Source organism: Eleutherodactylus coqui, chromosome 5 (assembly GCF_035609145.1).
Source record: "Eleutherodactylus coqui strain aEleCoq1 chromosome 5, aEleCoq1.hap1, whole genome shotgun sequence".
NCBI lineage: Eukaryota > Metazoa > Chordata > Amphibia > Anura > Eleutherodactylidae > Eleutherodactylus > Eleutherodactylus coqui.
The window spans coordinates 132,941,057-132,962,042 of NC_089841.1; the positions used below are offsets into that span (position 1 = coordinate 132,941,057).

Sequence of the window (20,986 nt, forward strand, 5' to 3'; positions counted from 1 at the left end):
GTTACTGCCAAGGTCCACTTAACAACAGACACGTGGACAAGCACAGGCGGGCAGGGCCACTATATCTCCCTGACGGCACATTGGGTGAATTTAGTGGAGGCTGGGACCGAGTCAGAGCCTGGGACCGCTCACGTCCTACCCACCCCCAGAATTGCGGGCCCCAGCTCGGTGCTGGTATCTGCGGCGGTGTATGCTTCCTCCACTAAACCACCCTCCTCCTCCTCCTCCTCCAACGCAACCTCTGTCTCGCAATCAAGATGTGTCAGCAGCAGCACGTCGCCAGCAGTCGCTGTCGCGCGGCGTGGCAGCACAGCGGTGGGCAAGCGTCAGAAGGCCGTGCTGAAACTACTCAGCGTAGGAGAGAAGAGGCACACGGCCCACGAACTACTGCAGGGTCTGACAGAGCAGACCGACCGCTGGCTTTCGCCGCTGAGCCTCCAACCGGGCATGGTCGTGTGTGACAACGGCCGTAACCTGGTGGCGGCTCTGCAGCTCGGCAGCCTCACGCACGTGCCATGCCTGGCCCATATCTTTAATTTGGTGGTTCAGCGCTTTCTGAAAAGCTACCCACACTTGTCATACCTGCTCAGAAAGGTGCGCCGGGTCAGCGCACATTTCCGCAACTCCAAGACGGACGCTGCCACCCTGCGGACCCTGCAACATCGGTTTAATCTGCCAGTGCACCGACTGCTGTGCGACGTGCCCACACGGTGGAACTCTACGCTCCACATGTTCGCCAGACTCTATGAGCAGCGTAGAGCTATAGTGGAATACCAACTCCAACATGGGCGGCATAGTGGGAGTCAGCCTCCTCAATTCTTTACAGAAGAGTGGGCCTGGTTGGCAGCCATCTGCCAGGTCCTTGGAAACTTTGAGGAGTCTACCCAGATGGTGAGCGGGGATGCTGCAATCATTAGCGTCACCATTCCTCTGCTATGCCTCTTGAGAAGTTCCCTGCAAAGCATAAAGGCAGACGCTTTGCACTCGGAAACGGAGGCGGGGGAAGACAGTATGTCGCTGGATAGTCAGAGCACCCTCATGTCTATATCTCAGCGCGTTGAGGAGGAGGAGGAGGGGGAGGAGCATGAGGAGGAGGGGGAAGAGACAGGATGGCCCACTGCTGAGGGTATCCATGCTGCTTGCCTGTCATCCTTTCAGCGTGTATGGCCGGAGGAGGAGGATCCTGAAAGTGATCTTCCTAGTGAGGACAGCCATGTGTTGCGTACAGGTACCCTGGCACACATGGCTGACTTCATGTTAGGATGCCTTTCTCGTGACCCTCGCGTTACACGCATTCTGGCCACTACGGATTACTGGGTGTACACACTGCTCGACCCACGGTATAAGGAGAACCTTTCCACTCTCATTCCCGAAGAGGAAAGGGGTTCAAGAATGATGCTATACCACAGGGCCCTGGTGGACAAACTGATGGTAAACTTCCCATCCGACAGCGCTAGTGGCAGAAGGCGCAGTTCCGAGGGCCAGGTAGCAGGGGAGGCGCAGAGATCAGGCAGCATGTACAGCGCAGGCAGGGAAACATTCACCAAGGCCTTTGCCAGCTTTATGGCTCCCCAGCAAGACTGTTTCACCGCTCCCCAGTCAAGGCTGAGTTGGCGGGAGCACTGTAAAAGGATGGTGAGGGAGTACGTAGCCGATCGCACGACCGTCCTCGGTGACGCCTCTGCCCCCTACAACTACTCGGTGTCGAAACTGAACACGTGGCCTGAACTCGCGCTGTATGCCCTGGAGGTGCTTGCTTGTCCTGCGGCTAGCGTCTTGTCAGAGAGGGTGTTTAGTGCGGCTGGGGGAATCATCACAGATAAGCGTACCCGCCTGTCAACCGACAGTGCCGACAGGCTTACACTCATCAAGATGACCAAAGCCTGGATTTCCCCAGACTTGTCTTCTTCACCAGCGGACAGCAGCGATACCTAAGCAATATGTAGGCTGCACCCACGGATGGAAGCATCGTTCTCTATCACCATCAAAAACGGGGACATTTTTGCTTCATCAATCTGTGTTTAATATTCCTCCTCCTCTTCCTCCTCCTGAAACCTCACGTAATCACGCCGAACGGGCAATTTTTCTTAGGCCCACAAGGCTCAGTCATATAATTTTTCTAAACAATTTTTATACGTTTCAATGCTCATTAAAGCGTTGAAACTTGCACCTGAACCAATTTTTATTTTAACTTGGCTGCCTCCAGGCCTAGTTACCAATTAAGCCACATTAACCAAAGCGATTAATGGGTTTCACCTGCCCTCTTGGTTGGGCATGGGCAATTTTTCTGAGGTACATTAGTACTGTTGGTACACCAATTTTTGGGGGCCCTCGCCTACAGTGTAATCCAATTAATTTTTTGCCCACCTGCATTACAGCTGACGTTACATCAGCTGTGCTGGGCACTGCAATGGGATATATTTATGTACCGCCGGTGGGTTCCAGGGAGCCACCCATGCTGTCGGTCCACACGGAGTTGTAACTACATGTGTCCACTTCTGAAGAACCCCAGTCTGACTGGGGCATGCAGTGTGGGCCGAAGCCCACCTGCATTAAACATGACATTACCTCAGCTGTGATGGGCAATGCAATGGGATATATTTATGTACCGCCGATGGGTTCCAGGGAGCCACCCATGCTGTCGGTCCACACGGAGTTGTAACTACATGTGTCCACTTCTAAAGAACCCCAGTCTGACTGGGGCATGCAGTGTGGGCCGAAGCCCACCTGCATTAAACATGACATTACCTTAGCTGTGATGGGCAATGCTATGGGATATATTTATGTGCCGCCGGTGGCTAAATGGCACCCACCCATGCTGTCGGTCCACAGGGACTTCACAATAGGGAGTTGTACCTGCCTGTGTCTATGAATTAAAAAGCCCGGTCAGGTTGGGGCATGCAGTGTGGGCCGAAGCCCAACTGCATTTAATCTGACGTTAGCTCTGCTGTCCAGGGCACTGCAATGGGATACATTTATGTACAGCCGGTGGGTTCCAGGGAGCCACCCATGCTGTGGGTGCACACGGAATTCCCATTGCGGAGTTGGGGATTCCCAGTTGTACCTGCCTGTGACTATTTATAAAAAACCGCGGTCTGACTGGGGCATGCAGACAACTTCACAGAATGAATAGTGTGTGGCACATAGGTTCCCCATTGCTATGCCCACGTGTGCAGCTCCTGATGGCGGTGGCACAGGATTATATTTCTCATTGCTTCTGTACAGCATTGTGGGCTATCGCCCCGCCCCCTTTAAAGAGGGTCGCTGCCTAGCCATGCCAACCCTCTGCAGTGTGTGCCTGCGGTTCCTCCTCATGGCAGACGCACTTATAAATAGACATGAGTGTGGCGTGGCATGAGGGCAGCTGAAGGCTGCCCAGGGACAATTTGGTGTGCGCTGTGGACACTGGGTCGTGCAGGGGGGGGGGGGGGGTTGGGCAGCATGTAACCCAGGAGAAGTGGCAGCGGAGTGTCATGTAGGCAGTGATTGTGCTTTGTTGGAGGTAGTGTGGTGCTTAGCTAAGGTATGCATTGCTAATGAGGGCTTTTCAGAAGTTAAAATTGTTGGGAGGGGGGGCCCACTCTTGCCGCTATTGTGGCTTAATAGTGGGACCTGGGAACTTGAGATGCAGCCCAACATGTAGCCCCTCGCCTGCCCTATCCGTTGCTGTGTCGTTCCCATCACTTTCTTGAATTGCCCAGATTTTCACAAATGGAAACCTTAGCGAGCATCGGCGATATACAAAAATGCTCGGGTCGCCCATTGACTTCAATGGGGTTCGTTATTCAAAACGAACCCTCGAGCATCGCGAAATTTTCATCCCGAGTAACGAGCACCCGAGCATTTTGGTGCTCGCTCATCTCTAATTCCCACCAATTAAAGGTAAAATCTAAAAAATTCCCATTCTACTGCAACAGCTGATATTAATGACTAACGGACAGCACCTTCTATTAAAGAGACACTGCACTTTCAACAATTTTTTCATAAATCAATACTATAGGTGAAAATAAGAAGCTCAGAAAAAAAAAATACTTATTTTTTTCCACTTATGAGGTTCCTTTCTTAGTCCTTCTCTTCAAATGTGTTGTAAAACTGCTAAAATCATCTCGATAGACAAGTCATACTAATAGCTCTGTGACAGGTCAGATTACATGCTGCCCATTAAAGTCAATGGAGAGAAGAGGAAGGAGGAGGAGCAAAGAGAGGAGCAGATGCACATACACAGACATACTGCTGCAGCTAAGAGTGAGTGTTTTATTGTCTCACAACTACTGGAATCACATTTACACTGCTCATCATGTCCTCCATGCTGCTGCTTCTCTGTATATGGGGGATAGTGATAGGAGAGGAGGATCTCCTTTTATCTTTGTGCGCTGTGTATGACAGACATCTTAGCTGCAAGTCTACATATACCAGCAAATGGAAAACTGAGAATTATAGATGGAGTTTGTAGAAGGGAAAACTGATGAAATGCAGAATACAAATCATATAATGGCCAAAAATACTGTTGACTTTCATGTACGCACACATGTGTAAGTGATATATCATACATGATTACAATCCCATAAGATGCCTCTAATAAACTGTTCATATTACTTACCCTATGGAGTGTGGCAATTGTTTCCTCCAGTAGCACCCGTTCAGTTGCAAGTTTCTCTGTGATTCTCCTGCTCTGTGTTTGCTCACAAGAGGCTTGAAAAACGGCATCAAGTGAAAAGTTTGTCCCCTGTTTAAACAAAAGAAGATTATGTTCCCCTGCTGCTCCCTCATTGAAACTCATGTCTCCCTGTTTGAACAAGTGAAGATTGACCTGGATTGCAAAATATGGAATTGCGGACACGGCAACAATGCCAGCTGTTTGGTATATGGAAGTTGTTCCTGACAGAAGTGCTGAGACCCTCCTTGCTATTAGTCAACGTGTGATGTGCCCAGGTTCAATGGTGCACAGTGATTCCTCTGCTGCCGACAACAATATTCAAACAGCATTGAATTTCTGTCAAGAATGTGTCAATGGAAGTGATCCAAAATTGCTATTAGTTTCTCCAACTGTTGTCCACAAGCAACATATAGAGTCTTACTGGAATAAATGTAAGGCTTGTAAGAAGACCAAAAGGGGTGTTCTTTGTGACTTGCTTCCAACATATCTTGCAGAGAGATCAAGTTTGGCAAAGCCAAAGACGCATTTAACACTCTGCTTCTGCATGCAGCAGATGAGTTTCCTGTTTAGGATTATGCAGTAAGATTATGTTTGTGTCAAGTAAAGTTCATGTCATTGCCTTCTTAATACCAATCTACCATTATAGGTAAGAACTATAATTTTTAATATAAATGCCTGCAATTTGCTAAATTTACAATTTTAAAGCAGTTTTTCCGTGCGAAAACTATTGAAGACTTATTGATCACCTGACCCCTGCTGATCAGCTGATGAGAAGATGCTGCAGACATCCAGAATACTCAGAACAACATCTGTTTGGCAGTAGCCTGGTTTGGTATTTCAGCTCTTTCCCATTGAAATGAATGGAAGAAAGCTACAATACCAAACTGGGCCACTGTGCTATGGACGGTGTTCTGAGCCTTCCGGCCACCCGTGGCATCTTCTCAGCTGATCGGCAGTGGTCTCAATCCGCGGATCCCTACTGATCTGCGGTTGATGACCTATCCTGTGGATAGGTTGTCAGTTGTTTTCGTGTGGAAAACCCATTTACGCAAACCCACCAAAAGATATGAGGAGGACTTCACAAAACTAATGCTGAGTTAAACAAGTAAACCCACAAGAAGCACTAGACTATCATGTCTGAGGCTGTACCAGGCTCCATGTGGTATAAAAACACCTATGTTCCCACCAAAATGCAATAATTTGCCACAATGGTATAAATACTATGAATGGTAATAATGAGGAAAAGAAGCCAATGTGCCAATATGACCTAACTGTATGTACCTACCAAAATGTCACTGGGAATACCCTTTCCACAGTTGTCTCTGGAGGATTCTGCTGACTTAAGAGGGCTGGAGATCCAGAGTTTAGAACTTTCATTCTTCAGTTCCCTGTTTGTAAATGTTCTATGAAAGTCTTCTTCATCATCTGTGGATACTTTACTAACGTCAGGGTATCTGAAAGAGAATATAGTTACAATAGTGGATAGAATAAATTAAAATACCACTGTGGGAGAGCACGCGTACAGAAGTCTGAAAAGAGTCTGATTTTTAGACCATGCATGGACTTCATCAGTAGACAGAGTGGGTGAGCATAAAAAAATACATTCCCCAATTCTCCATCACCTTCCCAAATGGCACCATAACTTAGTTTATAGTGCTGTTGAGAGGTGAAAGGTTCCCTTCAAAAACTGCCAGAATTACTGTTTTTGGTCAATTTGCCTCCCAAAAATATGGTCTAAAAAGTGATGAAAAAGTTGTATGTACCCCAAAATGGTACCAATAAAAACTATAGCTCACCAAGACTGCATGTCCCTAGCAACCAGTTCCCTACTGATTACTGAGGAAAACTGAAAGGACAAGGATTTTTGGCTGGACTTTCTTTGCCCCTTATGATATTTTTGGAACAGTAAATTTATATACAGAGTATGTAAGAATTCAGTGGAAATCCTAGAACATACCGTCCAGGGATACTCCTACTGCGCATGAATCTTCTGGTTTTCTGACTGGAGTCTATTAGAGAAATAAATACAGGATTTCCATAATGTTGTTTCGATTGAAACGAGCACAACAGCACCAGATATAAGGGGTTGCGACACACGGGAGATTTTCCTCTACATTCATACTGTAAATCAACAAAAGCCCTACAGCAACTTTTTAATGGTCACATGAAACCTGAAAAAGCAGTTGTGGAGATTTGAGTCACAGAGACTTTCACTGTCTGAAAAGTTCTAAATGGGAGTTTATTTAAGACCAAACTCCAAGCTAAATTCTGTATTATAATTATGTAGCAAAAATATATGAAACAGTAAATAACAAGAGACAGGAGTGTGAAAAAATGATGAAATAAGTAAATAAAATTGTAAACCTGCCACCACACAGTCACTACCTTAACCCAAGTCACTAATGGTCTGCTAAGGCAGCGTTCACACAGTAATTGTACACACTGTGTAACTCCGCTGAAGGGGTTCTGTGATGCTGCTGAAAACAGCGCTGTGACGGAATCCCTGAATGGAAACAAAAGGAACCAATCACTTCTCTTGTGAAACGGACAGCTGTTTAGTGTCCGTTCTACAAGGCTTCCATTTGCTTCTGCTTTATTTGAAACATAGACTAGCGTAGTTGACTATGTTATTCTATATGCCAAATAAAGCACACAAATGGAAACCTTGTAAAAGGGATACCAATCAGCTGGACGTTTCATAAGAGTGATTGGTTCCTTTTGTTTCTGTTCGGGGATTCCGCCACAGCGCTGTTTTCAGCAGCGCCACAGAACACCCCAGGGAAGTCACACAACTCTGTGTGAACGCTGCCTAACTGTGAAAGCCTAACAACATTTTATGTAGTGTCTCCTACTCACACACTACCTCCTCAACTTACCCTCTTTTTGTTGGTGTACCTCAAGGCTCTGTCCTGCGACCCCTACTCTTCTCCATCTATACTTTTGGTATACCGGTACATCCCCACACCTAATCTCCAGTCTTTACACGACCTCCTTCTTTGAATTTCCCTTTTCTGCTTCTCACACAACTGTCTCCAAGATTTCTCCTGTGCGCCCCCATACAGTGGAATCTACTACCCCAAGCAATCAAAATTTCCCCATTATCCCAAACCCCGAAAAGCAACCTGAAAGCCCAACTCTTCAGAAAAGCCTACAGCAACCCTGCTGCTACTGAAATACCATATGAGAACTTTCTACCCTCACCTATTATCTCTTACCCCCTTCCCTTGCAGGCAAGGTCCTCTCTCCCTCTACACCAATCATTTAGTTATGTTGATTAGTCTTGTTCTTATGTTTTGTAATTAAACCCTTTTCATATGTGCTGCACCCTTAAATTATTGGTGCTTCAAAAATAATAATTGCTCATTTGTTTGCAGCAATAAGCAGATGCCAGCCACTTATACTAAGGAAAGGAAAAAATGGTTGGGCAAAGAATTAAAAAACAAAATCACTTTTAAAGGTAAAATTAGCGGATTCATACAGTAACATATTTTATAGCCTCTCACCTCCTTTGCTGCAGCTCAGAGCTTTACGGATGTGATCCCTGACTCTTTCTGTTGTCACAGAGTCCAAATCACTATCAACAGTCACAGCATCAAAACTCTTCAAAGGAACACCTTAAAGGGGACGTGTCAGCAGAAAATCAGCTATTGTAGAAATCATTTTTATGTTAAGCATATTTTTTATATTTTTGGTGATTTTTTTCTTTACATTTTCAATGCTTTGATCTTTAAAAAAAACAAAATCTCAAAATCTTGCAGTTTTCACACTGATCACTAAGCCTGATAGTCCAACACTTCCTGTTCTGTAGAGATTGCTTCTCAGTACAGAAGTCATCTTACCACACGGGCAGGATTATAATGAAAGGTAACAGCAATATACAGATAACACTGGATCCACCATCCACAATAGGTGATGGTCACAGCTTATCTACTTCCCCTCCCTGCACAATGACCACTGCCCATATCATAGAGCCTATTGCGTCTATGGCCCATGAGACTGCTATAAAGAATCAATGAGGCCAAAACACAAGATCAGATCTAATGCACAGCTGTACTTTGACAGATCAGCATCAGTGTAAACTATACATGTGCATTAAACTGATATCTATTGGGGCACTCATGGTCCATGGCACAGTCTACGTCAGTATAGCTGGAACAAAGTGCTTGCTCCTAATACTGTATGGTGCTTCGTTATGTCATCACATTTACTGTCTATTGGCTGGATTGGTTATTGTGTAACCTATAAAAACCCCTAAAAGCATCTCCTTGCTCTCATTAAATCCCTATCCCTGTGGAGGCCAATTCAGCAGTGAAACATGTCGGGAGGCGACTTAATAAATTTTAATAATGAGGTTTCACTGCCCTGCCTATAGTGGTAGGACCCTGTAAACTCATGTAGAGGTCCACTCCTGGCACACGAATCTCATCCCCGCTTATCGATGGAAATTTATGCACTTAACTAGTAATTACGACTATAGACGAATTTATGAACAGGACAGCCTTTCTGGAATTTTAACCTTATGTTTGTGGTTTGTCTAGATATGAAATAATACAATATAAGTTTCATTGTAATTTGGCTGAATGTAAAGGTCCATTTAGACACAACGATCATCGCTCAAAATTAGTTTAAGCGATCAAAAGTGAGCGATGGTTTAGCTTTTAAAGACGACCGCTTAAACTTAATGATTATCGTTGGAAAATTGACAAGGTGGCCGGGAATTTGAGTCATTCTTTTATCGTTGTGTAGCATTTACATTTAACGATAGTTTGTTTGAATGGCGTGTGCATCAGTGAAGGTAAAAAAATGAGGTAAAAAATTGCTAAACGACTGAACGAATTTCATGTAAACCAAACAAAAAGCGAACTGCCAAATTATGGATTTTAAGCAGACTGAAAGACAATGATGAATGAATTACTAACAAAAAGTGCACAAAGGGCGCGCGTTTACACGTAACGATTATCGCTCACTTTCTACACTTTTAACGAATTTTGACTGATAATTGTTGCGTCTAAATTGGCCGTAAGTAATTGGGCATTTTTCTTTGCAAACGGCAATTTGTTAAAGCTTTACTACTCTAAAGGACATCTCTAAATGCTGTTCATTGCAGCTCAGAGAGGAGGCCGCCCCATAGTCATGTGGAAACAACAAAACATACAATCAGCTAATTTCTCTATATGGTTTTAATTAGTAAAGATAATATGTAGGTGAAAAATTCCCTTTAAGGCAAGAAAAATAACTTTGCTAAGCATTTTAAGAAATGCTTCAAAGGCTTGGATTAACTCGTTACATACCAGCTACATGCTTGTATAGAGAAGAACTTTTGTTACCCTCTGTCAATGAGGAGGCCGCAGGCATCAGATCTTCCACATCACTTTGCTCTGTGGAAATATGATCAGGCACATAAAAAATGTGACCCACAAATACAGAGTCTAATCCTAAATAGGAGATGTATGGTGGACAAAATGTTAAAAAAAAGATTTTTTACATACAATCAGATATGTTCTAACTGCATTATAAATATTGGTAAGTTAACGCTGCATAATAATCACTAATTATACAGTTGCACAAAAAAGTGAGTGAACCCTTTGGAAGTACCTGCATTTCTGCATTGATGACTAATAAAATGTGTGGTGAGTGTTATGGTATCTAGTGATGAGGAAAAAAACATGCGGATCCATGTAGGATCTACGGGTGGCTTTACACAGGACAACTATCGATCAAAACATTTGCTGAAACAAGCGATTTACAGCAATAGTTGTCCCGTGTAAACTAGGGAGCCGATGGAGGACTCAGCGAGAAATGACTCAATAGTCACTTTGTTTCAGGTCACTAATAATCAATTTCTCGCTCAGTGTAAACAGGCAGTTGTTCGTCTTTGAAAGACTGCCTGCTCACAATGAGTGGAAGCAGTTGGCTGGACGAGATATCTGGTGCGCTCCACCGCCATTCACAAAGTGACTATAACTCCTGTGAAAGCACAGTAATGATAAGTCACTGGGATGACTATTGGGCACTTATCAGTAGTATTGTGCATGTCTTTTATAAGTAAACATCCACAGTGCAGGGATAAAAATTTTGTGAATCACTTAATATAAAGGGATTTTCCGTGGAAAGTACTATTGATGGCCTATACTCAGGATGGGTCATCAATAGTTGATCATCTTGGTTACTGTCCTGAGCGACAGACTCCCACCGATCAACTATGACGTATCCTAAGGATAGGTCCTCAATAGTATTTTCCACAGAAAACACCTTTAATAACCTATAAACCCTCTTTAGCAGTCATCACCTCCACTAAATAGCATTACATCAATATTTCTGAGATGCCTTTCATACACAGGTCATGACACAGCTTCTACATAGGGATAAAGGCTATGGACGCCTTTGGGGGGCAATTTTAGCTTGATAGAGTAAGCTGTTGGCACATCTTTGTATACATCTGTCTGCACTCTTGTCTGTATCTGGAATACTACATTTTTGTTAGTACGCGGAACCTTTTTTTACATCAAATGGAATAAAATAAGAATTTTTATCTGCATCCTATTTCAAGTCTGTGGTCCGATTGTTCCTTCTCTTGGGAGTCTTGAAGATTTTCAGACCCTGAGGCAGTGAGATTCTACACTCGCACACAGCATCTACCTTTTGGCACTATTTACACTAGGGTCTGGTGCGATCTATGCTAAAAAGGGAGTCTTTATATAGCATGCATGACAGCAAAAATCACAACAATGTTAAAGTCACATTGTAGTCCCTAGAAAATACATTGCTGTGACATCAGCCAAATGCAACTTCTCAGACCAAAGGGGCAGATTTCTCTCAGTAACAAAAAGGTATTTTGTTATCAAAGAAGCAATATTATTTGTACATGTATTGAATAGACATGTAAGTATGTGTCTTTGTCCTGCCTAAAATGAGCCTATCAGGTCCCCTATGCTGCCCTGGTGCAAGCAGTATGGTATAGTAGCGGCCAGAGGTGAAATCCGCGTCTGTCATAATACTGTGCTGCCTATAGCCAGGGCAGATTTAGGCACCTGACAAGTTCCCTTTAGAGGGGTGTTTCCATCTCAGCTTTTCATGGCAAGGTGGGAAACCCCAGCCATCTGTCTCCAACCACCAGTCAGAAACATCTGTTTGCTTACCTCTCTGAGTTAGGGAAACAGTGTAGCGCACTATGCTACACGGTTTCCATAGCTTCTATTCACTTCAATGGGAGCTACGCAAACAGCACGGCGCTGAAGCGTCCACTGCTTCCGTAGTTACTAGCCGGGCGGCAGGCAACTATTGAAGTGGATTCCCATCTCTACTATGAAAATCTGAAATGTGAATACCCACCCCTTTAAAATCAACCCTTTGAATAATACTCCCGCCATACAATATCATAGATTCTCCATACATCTTGAACCTCCTCCCACCTAATCTCCAGTGCTCACAAGACTTCCTTTTATACACTTCCGAGTCTTTTCCTCACACAATCCTCTCCAGGGTTTCTCCCATGCGTCACCTATACTCTGAAACTCTCTAGCCCAACACTTCAGATTTTACATCACCTTGAAAATCTTCAAAAGCAACCTAAAAACTCACCTCTTCAGAAAAGCCTACAATCTACAGTAACCCTTATGACACCACTATATGATCACCCTCTGCCCTTGCCTACTGTCTCCTTCCCTCTCCTTGTAGACTGTATGGCCTCGCGGGCAGGGTCCTCTCTCCTGTACAAGCCTGGAACTCATTTAATTCATATCTATTGTTCCTGTTCTTCATTTGTAATGTATTTAAATCCCTGTTTTCGTATGTACAATGCCCTGGAATTAGCGATGCTCTAAAATAGATAATAATCAGTATAACATTATTAGTATGACCTACTGTATGACCTACTTAAACTAACAGTTCAGTTTGCTTGGCCCATTTCTGTTCCACCGTTTAATGATTTCTTACTTGGTAATGGAGTTGCTCCAGCGTCATGCTTCCTGTCCATACAATTTGGCAGCACATTCATGTCAGACAGTTTATAGACTGTACCCCTGGCACATTCTTTTGAGGGAATTGGATGAACATTCTTAAATCTTTCCGATCTCTTCATCCAGCCTGCATCCATTGGGTCTGTAGGACAACCGGCACTTCCCGTGTCAGTAGTACTGGTCATCAGATTCATCATATTACACTCAATTCGATCATCATCTAAAGTACGTCTCTGCTCCTCATATGGATATGCATTCAACTCCTTGGCAGCCGGATCGCTGGTTGATTCTGGAAGTTCAGTCCTGCTCATGTTGTCTCTTGCAATGGAGTTCCCAGTATGAAGAGTTGGCTGGTCCTCTTCAGCACCTCTGGATGACAAGTGGCTTACAACAGAACTTCTCTCCATACTCTGTAGGCTTGAAAACGGAGAATGATTTGTTTGGCTTAGCCTTGATATCTGTCCACCTAATGACTCAATACTATCTTTTCTCCCTCGGCTTCTGCCTGAAGCTTGATCATCTGCATTTTTGGCAAGATCAGCTTGCAAATCATCCTCCAACTCCTCTTTGAACTGCTGAAGGATGTCTTCTCTCCTAGCTGTGTTTAAATGGTCTCCCGGGCTTTCCTCGGATGATGGAAGTAGTAGTGATACACTTTCAAGGTAATCTACAGTAGTTTTCCCAGTGTTGTACTGTGCATTTTTATGAGCCTCTGAACTTACTACCGGTTCGACCATTCGTTGTCTAAACTTTACAGCAAAATCCTCTGTGCACACACTCTCCGCAGAGTTGGTGTCACTCTGGTATTCTTCGCCCTCTGTCTGTTGAGACCCTAGTAGCTGGGATAGCCTCCATTTGTACTCCTCCTTCCTACTGTCCGTATCTCTCTTTTGCTGTCTATTATCAGATGTAGCTTCATCCTTAGACTTAGAAGCATTGACTTCATGTAGTTGCTGTTCATCTGCACAAGAGATGGAGAAGGTGTAAGATAACACATAGTTACTGTTGTTCTAGGTTCTCCATGTACAGTTCCAAAGGTCTCATGAATCCGGGCATTATTAAATGAGGCACATGAAAATGCACACACTAAACCTGAACGCGTTTCCTACATTTGTCATCATGCATTAGTAGTACATCACTATGCTTTACTTCTTATGTGTAGTTTGGACTGTGTGACTGTATCAATAATGCAACACTGCAATCACATCAGAAATGATTGTTGAGTTAACAGACTTAGTTCACTAAAGGCATATGAACTGTAAAAGGTTCTTTTTAGGACAATGCTACTGAGTGATTTGCCAGTTAATGGAATATGATAGTACTTTTCTGCATTTTCCAATTCTGTATCTTATAAGTAGATATTTAATCTGTTCTACATTAACAAAGGTCCCTTTAAATGCAATAGCTTTCACAAGGAGAGATAGTCGTTCAGAGAATGGAGGTGGCGAGGGACAGAGATCTCTTCTTGCTGCCTGCCTCCATTCACTACAAACAGGCAGTCGTTCATAGATGAATGACTGCCTGTTTACACAGCCCAATAGTTTCTTGGATTTTAGCTTCATACAGCCTTACATACTATGTTACTAGGTTATGTATGTCTAAAGGTTATTGTCATATTGAAAACTGCCCTTTCTTATAGATAGTAAGGCTGTCTTCACACAGGCAGAATGCTGTAAAATTTCCGCTACTGTGTTTCCCTGAAAATATGACCCTGTCTTATATTAATTTTTGACCCAAAAGAGGTGCTAGGTCTTCATTTTGGGGGATGTCTTATTATACTTACCTAGCAGAATCGGTCCAGGTCCCGCCCACTGCTCTCCGGAGTTCTGACGTGCTAAGCCACGGCATTGATTGGCTAACACATAAATCCTGTTTCTACAACACGATGGCTGTGATTGGTTCTTCGACCACTGCTCAGCCAATCAATGCAGTGCCCAATGAACTAATCACAGCCATCACATTGGTTAATTTAACACTGCACTCATTGGCTAAGCAGCGCTTAAGAACCAATCAGAGCCATCGCTTCCTGGATTTATGTAACCAGGAAGTGATCTTCTGTGTGCGAATGAGGACTGCAAGAAGCGCGTCGGAGCTCTGGAGAACAGCGGGAAGGACCTGCAGCTAGGGCTTATATTTAAAGCCTCCTCAAAAATCCCCCCACAATCGGGGTAGGGCTTATTTTTAGGGTAGGGCTTATTTTTCAGAGAAAGGGAGTAGCTGAATCGCCGTGGAAATTCCGCAGCATTTAGAGTACAAGGCAAGTGCATGAGAAATGACAAATCTCCTTTTTAAAATCTGCAGCATGTCTTTTTATGTTGCACATGTCTGCTGTGGATATCCTCCATACAGATCAATGAGAAACATAAAATCTGCACCAAAATCCACAAATTTTGTTAAGCATTTTGAAGCATTTCTACTGCTGAAATGCACTGAATCTGCTTGAAAATCTGTGTTTGTTGAGGTTTGAAAATAAAGTTTGCAAGTTTGAGGTCAGTGCAGGAACGATCACCACCATATCACAAAAAAGCAACACATTCCGCAGCAGAAAATTTGCATATAAAAACTTAAGTGCATATACAAAATCCCCTACAAAAACCGAAACAAATTCTCCAAAGCTAGTTAACTATGATCAGCTGCAGAAATCCAACAGCAGACTTTCCACAGCTCAGACATCATGTATGAAGGAAGCCTAATGGTGTGTTCACATGTGAATTCTGCCTCTAAAAACCGCTGCCATATGTTTCTGCCGTGGATCGATATGCGGATTTAGCCGTCAATTGCCAAAATCCATGTGTTGCATTCTGACGTGGAAAATAAGATTTACGCATAAAGAAGTGACATGGCAGTTCTTGATGATGCAAAAACAAACTAAAATATGTCAGTATCTGGTTGTAGATTATGCACATTTACAGGGCTAAATCCACAAGTGCATCCACACCAAAAACACACATTTTGCCATGGTTTTTGGAGGCAGAATTCATGCAGAAAACTGGGCAGTGAATTTCGCCTTGTAAACATACCCTAAGAAAGATGAGTGCAATCTGGCTATTGATAAAGAGTAAAATGCTGGGAGGAAATGCCGCACATACTGCTGACCTTGTATATATTACATATGGAAATCTAACGCTTTCACAAATTTCTGCATTCAAACTGTTTATTTATTTAAAAACAAAAACCTGAATGTGATCACAGGGTCCCGCTTGGTGAACAATATTCCATTCAAGGATGCTGTTGCGGGTTTTGTTTAGGATTTTTGATGCAGTTTTTGAAGCCATTATCACTCCTGGATCATAAAAGGAGGGAAAGTATAAAGGACAGTCACTATTTCTCCTCTTTTTGAATTCACTCCTTGTTTTGGCTTCAAAAACTGCAACAAAAAGTATGAAGGTCTGGCAGCATCCTAGAGTAAGGACAAATGTGCACTCAGCATTATTTACTATGTTACAAATTGCCACTAGATGGCAGCCTAGAGATAATCTTCGGCTTGATATTTATCAGGGCTCTATGGGATCTTGTATTAGAGAAGACTATATATTTATATGGAAAAAAATTAATTGCACTGCATTTTGTGGTGGAGTTTTGAAACACTGATTGATCACAGCACTCGCAATACCTCTTGATCTCAAGGGAGGAGTATCTTGAAAAGTTGGTGCCCGCTCCAAAACGATCCTGGATCCTGGATCAGTGTAATATGCACTCAATTGAAAGATGGAGAAGCAGCACGCCAGGGGATGTCTTCAAAGCAGTGTTATGAAGACATCCCCTGGCGTGCTGCTTCTCCATCTTTCAATTGTGGTGGAGTTTTGGTACAGATGCCACATTCTACGTTTCGGAAAAAATGTGTGAAATATTATGCAACACTACATGTGAACCTGACCTAACGATGAATTCTTTTCACATTTTTCAGAACCTTTGAATTAGCGAATCTTTTTAAATTAGACACATTCGGCAATGTAGAGTGGAGGAACTAAAACAAGAATGTAAAGACTGGTTTGAAGGCTTTTAAAAAAGGTGGTTTGTATTTGTTACTAAGTATGGAACAGCTGGACATTCGCACATGCTACGGCCTGTTTCTTAACCCCCCCCCCCCCCCCCCTGATAAACTGTAGCAATGCACTAAAAGCTTATTATAATTTGAATTTGAGAAGGGTGCAAAAACCTTTCTATAAGATTTTACATGAAAACCATTGCATAGTACTATAATATATGAAGGTAACCTCGATGAGATTAGGCAACAGCATTGAGTACATCTCCTGAAAGAGCCCCTGTTAGGAATTGAACCGGGGACGTTCTGCTCTCCAGTTAGTGGCTCTCACTACTGAGCCATCCAGTCTGTGGACAGGACCCTTGCATTGTTATCAGCCTTGTTTCATGATCAGTTATTTAGTTCCTGCCTCCAGGTCCTGACCCCAACTATGTCACTGATTAGGCTCATTATAAAAGCATGACCCTGCCACTGCACGAGCACGTGATGATTCTGCTTCACAGCACTGTTTGAGCAAGCTCAAAAATTGCCTGTTCCTCCACTATTTCTGGCAGATCTCCTGATACTGACCTCCTCTCTGACTACGCTACCCGCCTCATCCATTTGTACTGCAAACCGAGACCTCTCATTGCTGATTTCTGGCTCATCCTTGACTACTCTCTGGACCTGTGGTCATTATACCTGAAGCTCCAGCCTCGTGCCCCAAACTGTTACAGCCCTAGAAGTCATATGGATTAGAATATACTAAGGGGAATTTATCATTGGTTTAGCACCAGTATTTTAGCATATATAGTTCCCAAGTGTATATATATATGTTGGAGTCAGAGTTAACCAGACGTTGTGAGAGACAGAAAGTTCCCAATAGATCATTTATCATTATTAAATACAAAAAATGGTGCACACTAAAGAACCAATCTACACCTGCTCATAACAAACATAGTATTGCTATCAGCAATCAGATAGTGGAGCTGGGGTTACATTGCATTGTCAGCCCTGAACGACGTAACGATGACTTCAGCATATGCGCCTTGTCATTCTGTGCATTTTTCAGGGACCTCTGCAGAAGGTCCCGGAAATCTCTCAGTGGGTGCAGTGTATAATCTACCTTTCTTTACAACCCTGCTACAACATTTCTTGTCACATATGGACTGATTAGCCCACGGGGAGATGTCCCCACTAATCAGCCAGAATGGAAGTGCATTTATTCTGAGCCCGCCTCTACATGGGCGCCGATTATTGTCCTCCCTGAGATGTTTGGTTAAGCAGAAGACTTCTGTCAGCGAAGTACATATGGCTATTTATTCTGAGTGGGGTTTATTCACTTCTACCAAGTAAAGTGTTATATACATAGCTCTTTCCATCTGAATATTCCCTATCCTCCATCTAGGGGCAGACTAGGCCTTCTACGTTCCTGACTTGGAGTTGCCCCTATTGGAGTGATCGCCCTGCTTCTAGGTAGGTTCTGCTACACCAAAGTTAGTTAGGGATAGTGTTCCCTTTCCTGTAATTCTGATACCATTATTTGCAATATTTTGTGTTTCCTGCATTTTGGTAACATATATCTACATTGATCCATCGTCGTTTTACGTGTTGGTGACGTCCGTGAAGCGTGCCGTACTAACGCCCTGCACAAATGTAACACATAGATTTCATTTTGTATTTTTTTTAGAACAGTCCATGATGCACCAAAGTTATTAAAAGTGTCTCTTAATAAATTAGGTATATTTCACACGATGAACTTCAAGTTAGGACTGAAGTATGAGATTCCAATCTAAATAAATCTCCTCTTAGTAAGCTTTTTACCTCTATGATTGCTATCTATTAAATTGAAATTTCACTTGAGATGAATGGTAATCCGGGAGGTAAGATCCGCTCTAAATAGTACAGTGTAGACATTGCAGCACTCTAATGGGTGTCATAAATTTCCAGAATACACATTATAGTCTTCCACATCTCTGAGCTACAGTATGTTGATAATGCTCCCATTGAAAGCATTGGCTCTGTAAATTGATATATTGGTAATTTTTTTTACAGGCACTTTGTTCAGGCATATTTCTTTATACCCTTTCTGTTTTAAAGAACCAAACTTGGAAAAGCATAGAGTATATGTCTATGGTAGTCTAATTTCCATTTAGTTAGACAATGGTGGGACCAGGTTATATATGGAAGTTAGATGGGAAACAGACCAAACTTACTGTAAGATGCCACTTTTATTTGAACTCAAAGTTTGACAGGACAGAACAGACCCATCAATTGTGACATTAATAGATGCCATGTTGTTATTTTTGGTAGGCTGGGATACTCTAAAGGTCTTACCTGTTGGCCTTGTGTCTTTGGTATTGTCAGGATTTCTCAGTGGAGTCTTGAAACTACATTGTGACTAAAAAGCAAAAAGACAGCAATGGATTTCTCTCAGGGAGATGATTACAAATTCACAACCAAGGAAATACAGAAGATGTCAGTATCCATTACCACAGGCAAACATCGGTCTGAAAGTCTTACTGCAGCCTTGTCTTTATTCCGAAGATCTATTTTGAGCAGATGAGGTCTATGTCCTTTCTAAAGGTTTAAGTCTATTGGAGTTTACATTAACGTCATGGCTACCATGTACTTCTAAACAGATACTGGTGAACCTGAATGGACCCCGCTGACTACACGAACAGATATTTCTCTTGATCTAAATAATTTTTTAAATTTAAGCATTTTATTTTGCTCAGATACAAAAATGCAGACATCCAACTCAAACTAAACATCCGATCACCGATACTCTTCAGAGTATTGTAACTGCTGGATATTGGTATTTATCTTCATGGCCCATATCAAAAAATAATTAAAAAGGAAAGGAAAAGTGATGCCAATCAGGAGACCTTTGAAATTTATAAACTAAGACATAAAAACATATAATGTATAATAGAGAAGAAACTGTTGAGGAGCACCAACCGCAATCAAGAAATGGAGATGGGGTGACATCATGACGTAAGCCCTAGCCAACGCCTTCGGCATATGCACCCTGTCATTCGACCTTTGCTCCAGACGTATTGCAGGATTTTTATCATCTTTTACAACTTATGGTTTGGTGTGAATGTAATAAACAATGGTATACAAGCAGTCCATAAACTGCACTTCCCTATGTGGAAGACTCACATGGATTTACAGATGATAGACATTTATGCTGCTTTCTTCCTGTCACTGAAGATGGTCCCTCAGGTGTTGTTGAACTTAGCGTGTGATGTGCCCTTCTTCAAAAACCTTCTACAACATCTCTTGTAGTGCATGGACTGATTGGCCGACAGGGAGGTGTTTCCCCCAGTCGGCCAATCAGCCATAATGGATGTGTATTTACTCCAAGCCCGCCTCTACATGGGCACCAGTTAATTTCCTGGCTGAGGTGTTCAAAAAGCCAGTGGACATCTATGGCTATTTATTCTGGGTGGGGCTTATTCACTTCTACGAAATACTGTTATTTACGAAGGCGAGTCAAAAATTATCCATGCTTCAGTTACAATAAAAGTTCTGTTGGCCACAGTGTCTTCTCAACGCTTTCTGTTGTAGGTCGCTGTCTCCCCAGTCACTGCTGGGCAGGTTTGAACGTCTTACAAGAGTTAATTTCTGCAAGAAAAAATGGCTGCTTTGTGGTGAAGAAGTGTGTATGAATGGATCAAGAAGTTCAAGGAAGATAGCACAAGGGTCAGCGATGAAGAAGGAGCTGGATGTCCACCCACATCCGATGAGAACATTAAGTGTGCATGTGAACTGATTTTTTTTGAGGTACTAAAGTATCCTCCCTTTAGTCCTGATCTTGCTCCATCAGACTATCACCTGTTGGGTGCCCTTAAAGAAGCCCTGAGAGGACAAAGATTCACATCTGATGAAGAGGTGAAGACAGCAGTGCATTCGTAGCTCACGGCTCAGCCTAAAACATTTTTTGATGAGGGAATATGAAAACTTGCAGACAGATAGACAAAATGTATTGAAATGAGGGAGATTATGTAAAAAAATAATGCATACAAGCTGTAGGGGGAAATGTGTTATAATGGCCATTTTAAATGCTGCCATCTTGGATTCAACTCTAATCTTGCAATGGGAAGCTAGGTGTGTAATATATCGAACTGTCAGAGAATTTCATCATAAAAACAATGATGTCCTTCATTTTATCATAAGTTCATTCATTTTCATGTTAACACAGTGATTTTTCTTCATTACAGGCAATGTGAATGATGGTGATATCTCAAGCAGAACATGTTGAGATCGTCCTCATGTCAGGTGAAGGACGCACATGTGTCATTGCCGCAGATTTCAATCAACGCCACCCAACCAGACCTCCCATTACCCACAGTGCAGTTGCCAAACTTTTTTACAAATTGCGAAAAACAAGTTCTGTCGCTG

General features: G+C 42.9%; 1 protein-coding gene across 4 annotated transcripts in view; it reads right to left on the minus strand.

Moving 5' to 3' along the window:
- The window catches only part of LOC136627787 (golgin subfamily A member 6-like protein 25), a 62,151-nt gene that overhangs the window by 31,664 nt on the left and 9,501 nt on the right, over positions 1-20,986 (minus strand). For 2 of the 4 annotated variants that reach the window (XM_066603178.1, XM_066603177.1), the window contains exons 4-10: positions 18,917-18,980; positions 12,593-13,576; positions 9,949-10,035; positions 8,161-8,271; positions 6,615-6,666; positions 5,943-6,111; positions 4,601-4,726 (exon numbers count right to left, since the gene is read on the minus strand). In XM_066603178.1, the coding sequence (XP_066459275.1) occupies positions 4,601-4,726; positions 5,943-6,111; positions 6,615-6,666; positions 8,161-8,271; positions 9,949-10,035; positions 12,593-13,576; positions 18,917-18,980 (1,593 nt within the window). The remainder of the gene's footprint in view (positions 1-4,600; positions 4,727-5,942; positions 6,112-6,614; positions 6,667-8,160; positions 8,272-9,948; positions 10,036-12,592; positions 13,577-18,916; positions 18,981-20,986) is intronic. The other 2 variants (XM_066603179.1, XM_066603180.1) reach the window with 2 other exon arrangements.